Below are 15,188 nucleotides of genomic sequence, written 5' to 3' on the forward strand. Positions count from 1 at the left end.
AGCCATACCGACAGCTCATGGAGGAATACGATCTGCCCCCAGGCCAGTTCCTGCTTCACCGTCAACTCCTCAGCCACTTTCGACCATATTCTGACCTCACGCAAGGGGAGCCTCCCACACACCCAGTCCTTCACACACTCTTACAACTGGGACGGGGTCGACACCTTATTACATGGTTGACTAAATCAATTGGGGACCTAACACCCCCACTGCTGGTGCCTCTCCGAGCCCTATGGGAGGAGGAGACGGGACGACCATTTCACGACAGCGAATGGGACAGAGCGATAGAATTCCCCAAAAAAGTATCCAGGAATGCCCGTTTTAAAAATATACAATTTCACGTACTCCATAGGGCCTATTTGACGCCAGCGCGCCTGCAACGTTTTTATCCCGACACTACATTTCTATGCCCTCGCTGTCAGGCGCAGGATGCTGCCTTCCTTCACATGTTCTGGACCTGTCCGGGCATTCAGCACTATTGGACTTCGATCCACTCAACACTCAGGGATCTCACTGGGCTGACCCATTTGACTACCTGGGAGGGATGCGCACTGGGTATCCTGGGGCGGAGAAAACGACACAAGGTGTCGATGCGCTTCGTCTTCCTGGCCCACCTACTGGCCAAACACTGTATAGCAATGCACTGGCGATCCCCCACTGGTCCTCCACTTGCAGCTTGGGTGGGGGCTGTTCTTAAATGGGCTGCTGCGGAGGAAGATGCAATACGGGAGGAGGAAGCCAAAGGTACCCGTAAAACCCCTATCTCTTTAGAATGGGCGCTCCTACTACACCAATTCAGACAATCTCAGACCCCACCTGCACCGGTAGCCGGCAGGAATACCCCCGACGCTGCACCGCCTAACGCGGTCCGGGTCTCCACGGCGAGGGATCCCCCCCATGTCCCCCCGCACCACCCCCGGGCCAGCGGAGTTCCCCCCCCCCCCCTGCTCACCTGATGCACCCCATGGCTCCTCATCCCGGACTACGCACACGCCCACCCCCCCCTAGATGGGAGGCAGGAATATAGCTGAATAGGCAATGGCAGATTTGGGACATAGCCTAGACCTCGTCCCTCAGAACTCCATGGCATCCCCCAGTTTGGTTCTCCTCCCCAGTTTTTTATACAGGCAATGATCTGCTACCATACAGACCACTTCCACCCAGACCTAGACATATACGCACTCTCTATATGGATGTTGGTCTATTTGTTCACTCTTGTAGCGTACCCATTTTCACGAAAAATGATGTATGTATACTTCTATTCTTAAATGCCAATAAAAAGTATTTAAAAAAAAAAAAAAAAATGCTAACCAAACAGAATGACTCTAGACCGCACCAACATTGGGTCTGAGTGAAATCCCAGAAATGTGCAGAAAGAGTGAACAGTATTCTAAACACTATGAGGCCCAACAAGCTGCAAAAGTAAGCTATTCAAAATGAGGTAAAACAACATGTTAACTAAGGTTTCGTCATTTCTAGTGCAGGCTCTAGACCCTCAACACTGCCTGCTGAGCCGGAATCAAATAATGTAAGCAATTAACCGTAAGGTCTCAGGATTCTATGCTTAATATTAGCTAGATCGGCTTGCTACAATCTAATATCCGCCGCATAACATGACAATAAGCAGATATTACGATTACATTTAGATATAGCTATTGGCTATGCGTCTTTGAAGTAGTAAGCAGTTGTGTAAATGAGCTAAAAAAACAAGTCAATAGAGCCTAAAATAGTCAAATAAACTTGTTCTATTGAGACTTTAAAACCCAAAGTCTTTCAGCAGATGCATACACACAAAATATTTCTGCGAACCTTTATCCTCTCCTCCATAATGTAGTCATTATCAGGCCTGGCCGAAATTCAAGTTATCTGGCAAAATTTCTACAATTATATAATTACGCCACTTTGCATAATTATGTGCCGTTCATGGTAAACATTTACAGCAAATGCACACAAACAGATCGCAAGCAAGTTTGTGATGCTTTTTTTACACTTTTTTTTTTTAAAACTCAAAATAGGTTCTCGGCTCAAAGTGATGAGGGTACGCATTGCGCAGTTAAATATACCACTGAATGAAGGATTAACAGTCCGCATAATTTTATGGACAGTTCACAGAAATACAGGTAATTTTGCTGACATTTTGCATAACTACGTGAGAGCAGATTACTTGAATTTCAAACCACCCTAGTCATGAGTTTACTTCCACCCTGTAAAGCATGCTTGTGGGCCACTTCCTATCTCATGATACAAATCGTGCTTTCAATTCTAAATATACCATTTAACCCCGTTCACTTTTCAAGCGTTACTGAAAGATATAAAATAATTTTATAATTGAAAATAAAATGCTTATCATAAATATTTTTAGTTTGAATATATACAGCACAAACTATTAGGGTTACTGTGCTGTGAGACAACCATGTAGCTAACTAAATAAAGTGATGGATGACAAGTTCAATGTCATGATTTGGACAAGTGACAGAGTTGACCATTATGTAATAAGTGTGTGGAACCACAGTCTTGGAAAGGGAAGTTATGATTCTGCTTTCGAGCCAAGTTTTTGCAGTAGCCCACAAATGTGGGAAAGTCGAGTTCAAAGGTGAGTTACAGTCAAACATAAATTTACGTCTGAAGCAGTTTCTTTTGTGTCTGAGAATTGGTACTGCAGCATACATTTTTTGCCAGTTAAATTGTATTAAAGATAATTAAAATAACTATTTGTGATTCATAACGAGTACTTTTTTTTTTTACTGAATAAATGATTACTAGTGTACCAAAAATAAATCTACAGTTCTCAAACATTTTACAATGTGCACTATGCTGCAAATGCAACACTTGCATAATATTCTGACCATTAGCTGCGGCTTTCTTTGAGGAACTAACAACTGAATTATAGATCATATCGTCTGTGGCTCTAAAAAGAAATAACAAGCAGGGTGCTTGTAGGCCATTGTTGACAAAAGGAGAATCCGATTGTAAAATTAGGTGGATAATCCCCTTTTGTATGCACATTTCCAACCTAAGCAGTCTTCAATGTAATTCTTGCTTTCGCTAAACAACTGCACTCGATTCCAATTTACTTTTTATGCATTCCTTGTTTTGCTAGCAGAAAAATTTTAATCTGATATACAGGCAATTAGGTGACGCTATCGCAAGCAATGAAATCACCAAGTAGATGCACCATCTTGTTTGGGACTAAAAGATCCCATAAAGGCAGAATAGTGGAAATTAAGATCTAACCAGGTAAATATACCAAAAGTGTTCAATACTCTACGATAGTAAGCAGGGTGACTTCATCGCAGTTTTTTACTTATAAGATAATAAGATACGTGGCTTCTAGTCGTGGACAGCAGTGATATCAAGTACACTTAAACCTCACACATTCTGTGATATAAATTACCCTGTTCAATAGCAACGCTATGTTCAAGCAAGGAGATGAGGGAGGAGACAAGAGTCAGCACTCACCTAAACGTTACCTCTGGTATCAGGCACTTAACTCCATTGTGAAAGGGCTGAGTAAGGGAGATGGTCTGGTTTGGCTGGTCCACTGCAGACACCCTGCCTTGGTACACCCCCAAAGTGGCACCACAGTTGATGGACACAATGCTCCCAAGCCAATCTGCAGCCATGCCGAGGAATGCCCACTATGTAAAGAGCAAATTCTGCCTGAAAAAGGAAGGACAATTATGCAACATTCATTTAGCAGTTAATTTCCTCTCTTTTTTAATATAAGGTATTAACGACAAACAAAAGGATGTAGCCCGCAGCAACACTTATGTGACAGGTCCTTCTTTGGATTGGATTTATTTGTGCATTATATACCACATGTATAGCACAGTTATCAGGTAACACATGTCCCACTCATCTCAGAGGAACAAACACAATAAATCCAATCATACCAATTTTTAGTTGCTTTCATAAGGAAGGCATAAAATATATGTTTCTCACCCACGGAAAATAAAGTATTTAGCACTTGAAAAGAAAAGCATCTTTTGTAATGAGATGAACTTAAATAGTCATGAGATGCAGACAACCAGAGTATAATTGCTGATCTAAGAAGCACTTAAAGTTCTAATCACATATAGGCTTTGTAAAACCCAGGTGATGAATGACCTGGTTTTTTTTTTTTTTTAATCTGGTCCGATTCTACAATAGATCACATTTCTCACTGGCAGCCAATGAAATGATATACACACATGCCACTAGGACAACTGCTTTCTTTCAAATCTAGAATGTATCAATGCTCTCATTACTAAACCTCCATCTTCCAGCAACAAAATGGAAAACGTTCCTCAATACCTGCATATTCGAAAAACGTTTTAACGTTACAGGACTCTGGGATTCAAAGGTGATTGTGATATCTAGCAAGACTGACAATTTTCTCTTTTGATTGAAAACTAGTTAAACTGTCCTTTGAAGATGAAGCTGTAGTCCTGGGATTCCTACCAATATACCAGAGTGAGTTGCAGGAAGCCAAACCTATCTGGCTTGCATATTGTTCCAAATGAGACCATGAAAGATTTTCATATACGGATATAATTAAACCCAGGAGACCAAGCCACCCAAAATGTATATTGGAGTTGGTGGCGTGGAGAGACACATAAGTGTGTTCTTAAAGGTGGCAAATATGGGTATGCGTAACATCACTAAGGATTTTTTTTTTTTTTTTAACTCGAAAGGAGTACAAGGAAGTGAAAAGTCAAAATTTACTTTTGACTTCTGAAACTCAATTTTAAAATAATAAAAAAAATCACAGCCTCATTTGATGGAAGACTGTTGAACCAAGGCTCCAGTGTCTTGGAGAAGGGTACAATATTCTATTGAAGGAGGAGGAGGAAGGGTCCCGCACCAACCACTTACAGATTATCCCACACTGCGTTAGGCAGGCTTAGTTCTAGCAGTTAACTTTAATGAATACAGAACTAAATAATGACCAAGTCATCTTCTCTATGCACTTGGATGCAACTTTTAGTTTAAGAGTCAAGAAGCAGATCAGCAATAAGTCATTCATAGAATATTGTTCAGTAAAGGGATGAATATTCCTTATGAAAATTTAAAACATATTACCTGATTGGATAGAAGATGCCAAGGTGACAAAACATTAGTTTTTGAGAACAAATAGCTCTCTTCTTCAAAAAATGTTTCCCAAATGGTTTACAAGTACCTAAACATGAAAGCACTTCTTGCCATATAAGAAACAACATTTGCAGGAGACAATAAGTAGCAGGGGACATAAATTAAAACTAAACATGCGGTCATAGACAAGGCCTTCGATTCACTCAGTTGGACTTAGCATTTTGCATCGACTAAACTTCGGCCCTCGCTTTCTTTCATATACCCAACTGCTATATACCAACCTTACCGCCTCTTATCGAGTGGCTGATTCGGTCTCACAGACGTTTCCTATCAGGCGAGGTACCCGTCAGGGCTGCCCTCTTTCCCTTTACCTGTTCGCGCTCGCTATGGACCTGCTTGCGGCTTAGGTTAGGATGGACGACCTTATATGGAGATGTATTGTTTTTTCTTAGACCCCCAACCAGCCAGTATGGGGTGGGGGTGTCATCTAGGTGCAAGGTCAGGTGAGGTGACAGTGGTCCCAGATGGGTTTTAATATCATGGGGTGTTCTTGTCGGCTTCCCAAACCGGCTCATGGGAAAGAAATCTGTCTCCACTATGTGTGAAAATTAAAAAGTCACATCTACCCCAATCCCTATCTGGCAGATCAGCAATCTTCAAGATGGTCTCTTTACCCCGCCTTCTGTACCAACTCCAGAATCACACCTTCTCAAATCCACCCACCTGGTTCCGACAAATAAATGCAATCCTGGGCCAATTCCTTTGGGGTGGGGGCTCTGTCAGGGTGGCCCTAAGAACCTACTTTCAATCCACATACTGTGGGGGCATTGCGGCCCCAGATGTTCAGGCATATCCACCTCCTTGTTCTCTATGACTGGTGGTATGGGGATCGACGGGACCCAGCATACACAGCCAAACATTGGCTAATTGAGGATACATCCCTACATACGATTTTATACTCTGGTCCGGCACTTAGAGTGCTACTGCCAGCAACGAGGACGGTATTTACGGTGTGGAAGCAGTCACTGCGTCGGTTTGGGTCAACTGATGAAAGAGACTCTCCTGTGGCATAATGGTCTCCTACCCCAAATATCGATATTATCCGGCTTTTGGGGATGGGAGGCCATCGGTATATCCATGCTAGGAGAGGTCCTGCGGGGTCAGACTATCGTCCTTCCAGGAGCTCCACAAAGAATACGACATCTCCCACTCACAGTTTTACAAATACCTCCAATTACGGGACGCACCATCTCCCTACATTGCAAACCAAGAGAACATACCTGAATTTAACCCTATAGAGGCCAAATTCTTTATGGGGGAACTAGGAGACCATAAGATTACTAAAACATATTGAACACTCATTACTAATAGCCCCACCACACTAGACACAACTCAAGACGCCTAGCAAAGGGATCTAGGCCCGCTAGATTATGATGACTGGGCCGTAGCGCTTGAATCTCCACAAGGTGCTGCCATCGCAGCACGCCTACGTCTCCCACAATTTAAATACCTTCACTGGGTCTATTTCACAGGGTATAGATTATGGAGGGCCGGTTTAGTCGAATCCCCTTTTTGCCTGCGCTGTTGAAATGCTGAATGCACCCTCCTACACACAATATGACAGTGTACTGCGCTCTGGAGGTTCTTTCGGGGAGTGGGGGCATGCCTCTGTGAGGTGCTGGGGTGTGATATTCCACTCTCACCGCGACTCACTAATCTACATATCACAGAGAGGGATAGGGGACAATAGCTACAGACATCTACTACTCCTGGGTCTCACCCGGTGAAATGTGACATTGCCAGGACGTGGAAGGCCACGTCTCCTCCATTAGTAGAGGTCTGGAAGAGGGGATCGGACTTCTGCATGGGGCTGGAGATACCAATTCAAGGTGAGGGGGTGCCCCCAGAAACACCCCAAGATCTGGAAGAGATGGGCGGACCACCGTGGTCTGTACCTGGAGCCCATTCCCCATACAACAAATATGGATCTTGTGAGATGAAAGTATGGTGCAGAGCTATACTGCAGAATAAATATACAATCTTTTGCCAGGGAACAGCTTATATCAGAATGCGGACTTTGTACATAGCACTGTTTTTTACTTGGTTAATTGTCAGACTATTTTTTGATTCTCAATTATTCGATTTTGACATTTAAAGGGCCACATCAGTGATGTAACTTTCTTTTATACTGCCTCATCCAAAACCCTGGACACTCCTGGGCTTTTACGGCTGTTGACAAATAAAAATTGTTGGGAAGAAAAAAACTAAACATTTAACCCTTTAGGGATACCCGAAATGTCTAGAACGTAATGAATCCATAAACCTCTTCAACTGCCTTATAAGTATTTATAGGAGTAAAACTTAGTTCAGAGGCAAGCCACAAACACTGAAAGAGAAAGCGATGGAATTAACTTGAAAATTAATCACACAATATTTTTGTATTTACAGACTAATATGCACACAAAGCATTGTACTGTTCTTAGGAGTCTAGCTCACCAACCTGTCTTAAGATTGTGAAGTCAGTGCAGCATTGAAGAGGAATTCCATGTCAGATGGAGTTGAGGATTAGGTTTTTTCCACTTTCACTTTTATTCTCAACCAGCCACAAAAACAGCGATTACCATTACTACATCTTCTACTAAGCATAGGGAAAAACTGATCCATAAAGCATGACAATCAACAACATATGTAACACATCCTGCTCAGGTTCTGTAGCATTGTTAGCACATAGGATGGTAAACTCTGAACATTTTATGGATGACTGTTTTGCTTTGGTCTTTTTTTAAACATGGTACAGTCTTGCATACTGCTGCGGCTGACTAATGGGTGGCTGGGTGGGTTGTAGTCTGCTTACTGCTGGTGGAGCTGCAGTACTCTGTGAGTTACTATTCACCGTAGAGTCCCTTCTAAGCACTACATGGAGTTGAAAAGATGCGTGCGCACATCGCGAGTCTGTGACAACTTACACATTTGGTTACTTAAATGGAGCTTTTTTCCTATATTAACAGCTTGGGTGCTAGTGACATGAACTCCATGTCAAGAGCGCTCTTTGCCAGGTGCTGTTGACGTGGAGGCCACGTCAAAGCACCCACAACAGGAAATCCCTCTGGTGCTGAACGGTACAGAGCAGAAAGCCCACTAGACACCAGGTCATTTCTGGGGGTGGGGGGCCGTGGGGTGGGAGCAGCCTTGCTCAACAAGGCCTATGCTTATCCCCACTGTGGGGCACTTTCTGCCCCCTACCCAACCCATAGAGTTATTTAGCCCCAATCTGCACGTGGGGCTGGAGAAGGTTAATAGAAAGTTCACTAGACTAGACACCAGGAAAAACAAATTAGAAAATGGCATGATTGACACGTCCAGGCATCAGGCCGAGCCCCCAAACGGCTACACAGCGGGTGAATGGCGAGTTTACTTTTAGCCTCACCAGAAAGCCCACTAGACACGAGGGGGTAAAAATAGACCCCCTCTCCCCCCATAAAATGGTGGTGTCCATGCTCCCACCCAAGAACAGGTGCAAGACTTTCTGCCAACCCAGAGTTTACCACCACATCTGCAACCTGGTAGACAGAAAGCACACTACAACTGTGTTTGTTCCTGAAACCTGGGAAGATCTTTAGTTGATGCCATTTTTAGGAAAGGGGTGGGCTAAGCATACACTCTCTTTCACAGCACCTTTTTCTAACAAACAAAATTTGCTATATTTTGGCTATCTTCTCGATTCCTCCAGGAGAATTGGTTTAAGTACATTTCTGTGGCTCCGTTTACACTATTGGCTTTGTATTATCATGCTTTCCCATTTAAAGAAAATTGTTAAACTGTACTGCCATGCCCAAAACAGTTTTTTCCAAAGAGGCACTATTCTGATCAAAATTACAGATTCACTATTGCAGAACAGCATTGGAAAAACGGACCTTCCACCTCGGTGTACAGCAACTACTTGCAAGCCAATTGGCTGCTAAGTGCCTTCCATATCAATGCCGGTCTTTATTGTCCTGCTTCTTGTAGATCCACCAATCTTAGCCAACACATTCGATGTCATATTATGAATTTTGATTTGCGGAATTGATTGAGAATTGCATAAAAGTCCCAAGGGTGATGTAAATGCAAACCGAATAAGCAACAGTGCTATAGCATTTGTTGTTATACATGATTTCTTAGTCCTGAAGTCGCGGGATTTGGTGCCCGATAAGCAATGAGACATGTGTTGGCGGAGATTGGTGGATCTACAATAGGAAGAATAAAGAAGCAGACACAACTGTTAACACTATTTGACTTATAAGAGATATTGAGCGTGTGCTGGGGATTTTAGTGTTTGGATTGGGTGACCTAGGCCACATTACAGGGAAAGAAGCGTTCTCTCTACCTTGCAAGCACCGCGCCACAAATAGGTAGCACAAAGATATGGTGTATTTCCCCTAGGAGTGCCACTACCCTGTCAATAAACCACCATTTAATAGAAACCATACTAATGGAACACCACATGATGTCGAACTGCTCAGAGGTTGGAGCCAGAAAGCAGTGGTGTTATTAGGTAATGCTAACACGGGTTTGTTGGCAGAAATAAGAAAAGTGATTTAAATGAAAATAAGTCCTAAATTTGGAGACATGGCTCGGAAGGAACCGAGCGATGGTCCAAAAGGCTTGCTATTTGGTGAGGGGCGGGTAAAGAGTGTAGGAAAATATGTGGCAACCGTCACAGCACTTTAGAAGGCGCAGACTGATAAGCGGAAGGTGTTTGGTTGTGGAGTTTTTGGAAGGGCTAGTATAAGAGGACCCACTGCTAGCCGGGGCATGCTGCGGTCCTAATTTTTACAAACAATACAGAGGAAGAGGATTTCAAGGCACCACTATCTTCTATCCCAATCACAGAAGATCAGAAAGAGGAAGGTTTTTGTGTGACGAGGACAGAATTCAGGAAATCCAAGTACAGAGATTTTTTCAGGTTCTTTCCAAGGAAAAGTAGGGGGCCGTTTAAAAGAGTTCTTAAGAGTGTGGGAAACAATACCCTTGGATTCTGAAAATAATAAGAGATTACGAAAAAGTTCGTAATTATTCCACATCAGGTTAAAGAACCAAGAGAATTGGTAGTGGATGAGGAATTAAAGAAGGTGGTGGATGCAGAGATAGTCACTGATAAAAAAGGCGTGGTGATATACAGAAAGGAGAAAGAGAAATGTTTTGTAGGCACAAATGGATGGAGACCAGTGATCAATCTCAGGGAGTTAAACATTTGGTATACAGACACTTCAAGGTGGAGGAAATTCATTGTCTGAGAGACTTATTGATGGAGAACGATTAATTAGTAAAGCTAGATTAAACGGATGTGTATTTTACAATCCCTATGGACAAAGAGAGTCAGAAATATTTGCAATTCAGGTGGAAAGGTCAGTTGTACAAATTTCAGTGCCTTCCTTTTGGTCTTTCTTCAGCACCTTGGTGCTTTACAAAAGGTTATGAGAGTAGTGATGGCTTATTTTCGAGAGAGAGGAGTACGTTTGATTGTGTATTTGGACGACATCTTGTTAATGTCTCAGAATTTGGACGGATTGGTGAAAGACTTGAAAGATGTAATAGGCATATTTGAGTCGTTAGGTTTCATAATAAACATGGACAAATCCATTTTGGAACCTACACGAGAATTGGAGTTCGTAGGTTTCAAAGTAGATAACATGAAGTTGATTCGTCAGCTTCCAGAGAGGAAGGTAAGGACGATAAGGAAGAAAATTACTCAGGTTTTATAAAGGGAATGTTTATTTTTATGACATTTGGCTCGAGTGATAGGATTGTTTTCTTCTATCCAGGCAATTTTTCCTGGGTCTCTATATTATGGTGCTTTGCAGAGATTAAAAGGAGAGGCTCATGTTCTTATGTCACGGTGGCTTGCTCGGTGGCTTGCTCAACCAATAATCTGTCTGTATTCCACATTCCACATTACCTTCTGCGGTAACGACTTGTATCATTGGAAAATGTCATAAGATGTTAATTCATTTGTTCTTTAAATCAATAAAATTGATCCAAAAAAAAAAAAAAAAAGGAGAGGCTCGGAGGAAAGGTCTTTGGTATGGAGACAAAATGAGAATAGTTTCAGAAGCGAAGGAGGAATGGTTATGGTGGTTGCATAACATGGAAGCTTGGAATGGACAAGCAATTTTCGGTTGCATGCTTGGTTTTTGTTCTCGAGACAGATGCAAGCATGAGAGGATGGAGAGCACAATTGGGAGCTCTAGAGACAGGGGGAGTGTGGACAGAAAAAGATCTAGACATATAAATTGTCCATTTTCATCAATACTGTCTGACCCTTACAATCATTTTTGAAACCCTGCTGTTAATTCTAGGCACTGTGTCTGCAGTTGCGTACATCAACAGGTTAGGAGAAAGCAGATCTCGTGGTTTAGCAGAACTGGTAAAGGAATTTTAGAATTTTTGCTTGGAACGCAAGATTACTGTGAGAGCAGACTATTTGCCAGGAGAGATGAATATATCAGCAGACTGGAATTCACGTCATTTGAGAGATTACAGCGATTTGAAGTTGAACTAGTAGAATATTTTACAATATAAACAAGGAGTGGGGACCTCTAGAGGTGGATTTATTTGCAAGCAGGTTAACCAAGCAATTTATCACAGTTGGATGCCGGATCCAGAGGAGAGTGCAGTAGATGCATTTCTCCAGGTGTGAAAAGGGAAGAGAGCTTAAGCATTGCCCCCATTTGCGATGTTGCAGAGAGTGCTTCTGAAAGTGAGAGAGGAGAGATGCCAAATAGTGTTGGGGACTCTCTTTTGGGTTTCACATTTATCGTTTCCAGCAGTGCTGGAGATGGCGTGTGTGGTATCATTTTTGAATCCGGCAGAAGAAGGATGGAGACAGATTAGAGCATCCGTTGGTACAGGAGGGTGTGTTGAATCCACTTGTTTGGAAAGTATCAGGAGAAAGAGAAGTCTGCAAGGACTTTGGAGCAGGGCTTCAGAGTTACTGGACTAATCTTGGGCTCCAGGAACCAGACGTAGGTATAAAGGAATTTGGAGATTTTGGGTTAGTTGGAGCATGGGAAGGGGTGTGGAGGATCCTGTTGTAGAGGTGGTAAATTTTCGAGTAGAAAGGTTGGAGGAAGGATTAAGTTACAGGACTTTAAATTGTTACAGATTAGCAGTTTTTGCAGGTCATTCTCAGGTGGATGGAAGATCAGTTGGACGAAGTGTTTGTAGGATTATGAAAATTATGGGGTTACGAAGATCCCCCCGTAGGATGTAACTAAAGTCTTAAAATTGTTCCTAGACTAGCCTGTAAATAGGTATTTGAACACAAAAAGGATTTCAGAGAAGCTAGCAATTTTTTTTTTGCCAATTTCTTGCAGGCACTGTTCAGACGTAAAGGCTTTGGAGGCAAGTAATGGGATGTATGGTCCATAGGGAGTGCTTTTTGAGATATGGAAGAGGACTAAGACTATATCAGAGTCGGTTTTTTATCCCAGATTTCCAGAAAATCAGAAGTTGTGCATTGTAGATTGTCTGATACAACATGAGAAGAGGATGTTGGAACATAAAGGTCATGAAGTAGGACAACTGATAATTTCATATGTAAAACCGTATAAGGCAGTAAGTTCAACGCCTATTGCAAGATGGGTGATGGATATTAAGAAAGAAGCATTTAAGGCACATTCTTTGAGGGGTGCGATGGCAAATAAGTTGCATATGGCAGGTGGACAATTGGAAGAAATCCTGAAAGTGGCTGATTTGTCGAATGCGGGGACGTTTGCCAAGCATTATTTCTGGCCAATAACTCATGTATCAAATGTGGTGTTGAAGGGCTTTCAACATGCATAATGGTAGCCTCCAGTCTTGAAATGAAACGGCGATTCTCCAAATGTAATGCAAAGAGTATCAAGATTTCATTAATGACACGGAGGCTAACATTATCCAGCCCTCCTCGACCCAATGTTAAATATAAAACTTTTTTTTTTTGAAAGAGCGAGAGGAAATAAGTGAGAAAAATAACACGAGTTAAAAGTAAGGAAAGATAAGATGAAAGGAAAGTAACAGGGAGTATAATGAATAATGATATAAGGAACTAACAGGGAGTATGGATTTTAATGATTTTTAGTAGTTAATGTAATGTAAAGGAATAATTAAAGAAGAGGATTTCGATGTTAAATTAATTGAAATTGAAGTAAGTGACATTTTTGATATTCTCTGTAGAATCTTCATAGAGGATGAAAAGAAAACTGAAGTCAGTGGACAGAGAGGAAGTAGAAGGAACGTAGGATAGATATTTTCGTCTGCATTTAGAGAGAAAGAGTGTTCTGAACAATTATCATTTATGGTCTGTGGAGTTCTCGTTTAGATTGTTTATGTTGAACGTTCTTTAAAGGTGCTGCAGTTGAGTAGCACTGAAAGAGGTAAGCATAATGTTAGCCTCCGTGTCTTTAATGAAATCTTCATTCTCTTTGCATTACATTTAGAGAATACCCATTCCATTTTGTCTTGATTACTTACCAGTGATTATATTTCTCCAATGGAGTGTTCCTTTTTTACACAGGCCACCTCTGCCCACCTACGTTTTGGGCATTGTAGCATAGGCCAATCCGCCAAGCACTGGTTCCCTACGAAGGAGAACTTTGCTGGCAATCACTAGAATAAGTTGACTGGTAACATGTATTCATCAGATAATATCAAACCAGGTGGCTTATACAGGTGGCCATATTTTCCTTTTAAGCAGCTTTATATTGGCCCTCTAAGTTAAAGTGAGAAGCAATAATTTTATATCAATGAGTTCTGGACCAGATAGCTCCTTTATAGCATATGCCTCAATTGCCTGTTTGCTAAAACCAAACCTTTTGCCATTAACAGATGACCAGCACACATGTTTTTAAGTTTGTTATAGACCTCCAATCTCAATAACCTAACTATTAGATTTTTTGGTTTACTTCAAAACAAAAATGATTAGAGACACTAACTAACCTTTACTATAAATGTACCGACCACATTCACTTAGCGCTCTTGAATCCTTTGTCAAATAGCAAATTCTTACCAGTTCTAACAAAGTATCAATCCTGGGTGTTCTCAACGATACCAATGCCATGTGCAGCCCATTAAAAATCTTTTGTTTATACCAATGCTCCTATTCACATACCACTCATGCACCAGATGCTCATGTTTTTCCACCCTGCTGTCCTCATTACAATTGTAGAGAACACTCACATCTTGGGATTAACTATTTCCAGCAGCCAATTTGTATTTTAACATATCCATTTATTTCTATATTCTCATCACACTATATGTAGTAGTTTAATTTAATATGCAATAATCACAGTCTAATGTATTCATAAAGATAATTATTGTATTCTTAAAAGGTTTTTCCTCAATACTTGAACTCTATATTCATAAAAATAGGATCCTGTTTTCCATTTCATCAAAACCTATTGATGCCAAACTATCTGAGAGATCAATAAAAATGGTACTTAATGTGTAAAGCCTTTCCATCTTCTTTCCTGGATTGTAATTGAATGCGGGCAACAATTTGAAATTCTCATTGGAATATGGAATGTACAGACATTGAAATGTACTGCTATGAAGAATGTTCCATTCCAGTTCAGATCAGATTTATGCTCTTACGATCTTGTTTTACCTTTTTGTGTCACTTGTGTCACCCATTACAGGTAAAGAGTGCATGTAGATATTTAATTCTGTACATACCAAAGATGCGGTTGCACCTACTAAACCTTTTATTTTCATCTGCATGCATGGTGTTCGGAACAGATAGCTCAAAATTAGTACAGTGACATCATAGTCAGTCTTATGACATTCCAGGTATGGTGCCCTCAGACAAAAGTAATGCTTTGAGGTAAACAGGACCTCAATAGAACAGAACATGTAATGCCTGCAAACTACCCAGTTCAGGCTAGTAGAATACTTTCACGTCAGTATCATCCAGGTCAGGGATTTTTGAGCCAGTTACCCTATTTGGCTATGACTTATTACTGTACTGCTGCAATTTAATTAGCTAACTTGTGTGTGTTTTTTAAATTGCACTATAGTCTTCTCTGCAAGTGGAGGAACAGCGCTGAGCTCCTTTCTCCAATTTCAGTAGCATAGTCTTGCGTAATCTTCAGTTCTCGCAA

At 41.4% G+C, this 15,188-nt stretch overlaps 1 protein-coding gene across 1 annotated transcript in view; it reads right to left on the reverse strand.

Annotated features, from left to right (window-relative positions):
• The window catches only part of EDC3 (enhancer of mRNA decapping 3), a 229,130-nt gene that overhangs the window by 188,643 nt on the left and 25,299 nt on the right, over positions 1-15,188 (reverse strand). The window contains exon 2 of the mRNA XM_085643788.1: positions 3,460-3,660. Coding sequence (XP_085499914.1) covers positions 3,460-3,623 — 164 coding nt within the window. The 5' untranslated portion in view covers positions 3,624-3,660. The remainder of the gene's footprint in view (positions 1-3,459; positions 3,661-15,188) is intronic.

This window comes from Triturus cristatus, chromosome 3_1 (assembly GCF_964204655.1).
Source record: "Triturus cristatus chromosome 3_1, aTriCri1.1, whole genome shotgun sequence".
In the NCBI taxonomy this organism is placed as follows: domain Eukaryota; kingdom Metazoa; phylum Chordata; class Amphibia; order Caudata; family Salamandridae; genus Triturus; species Triturus cristatus.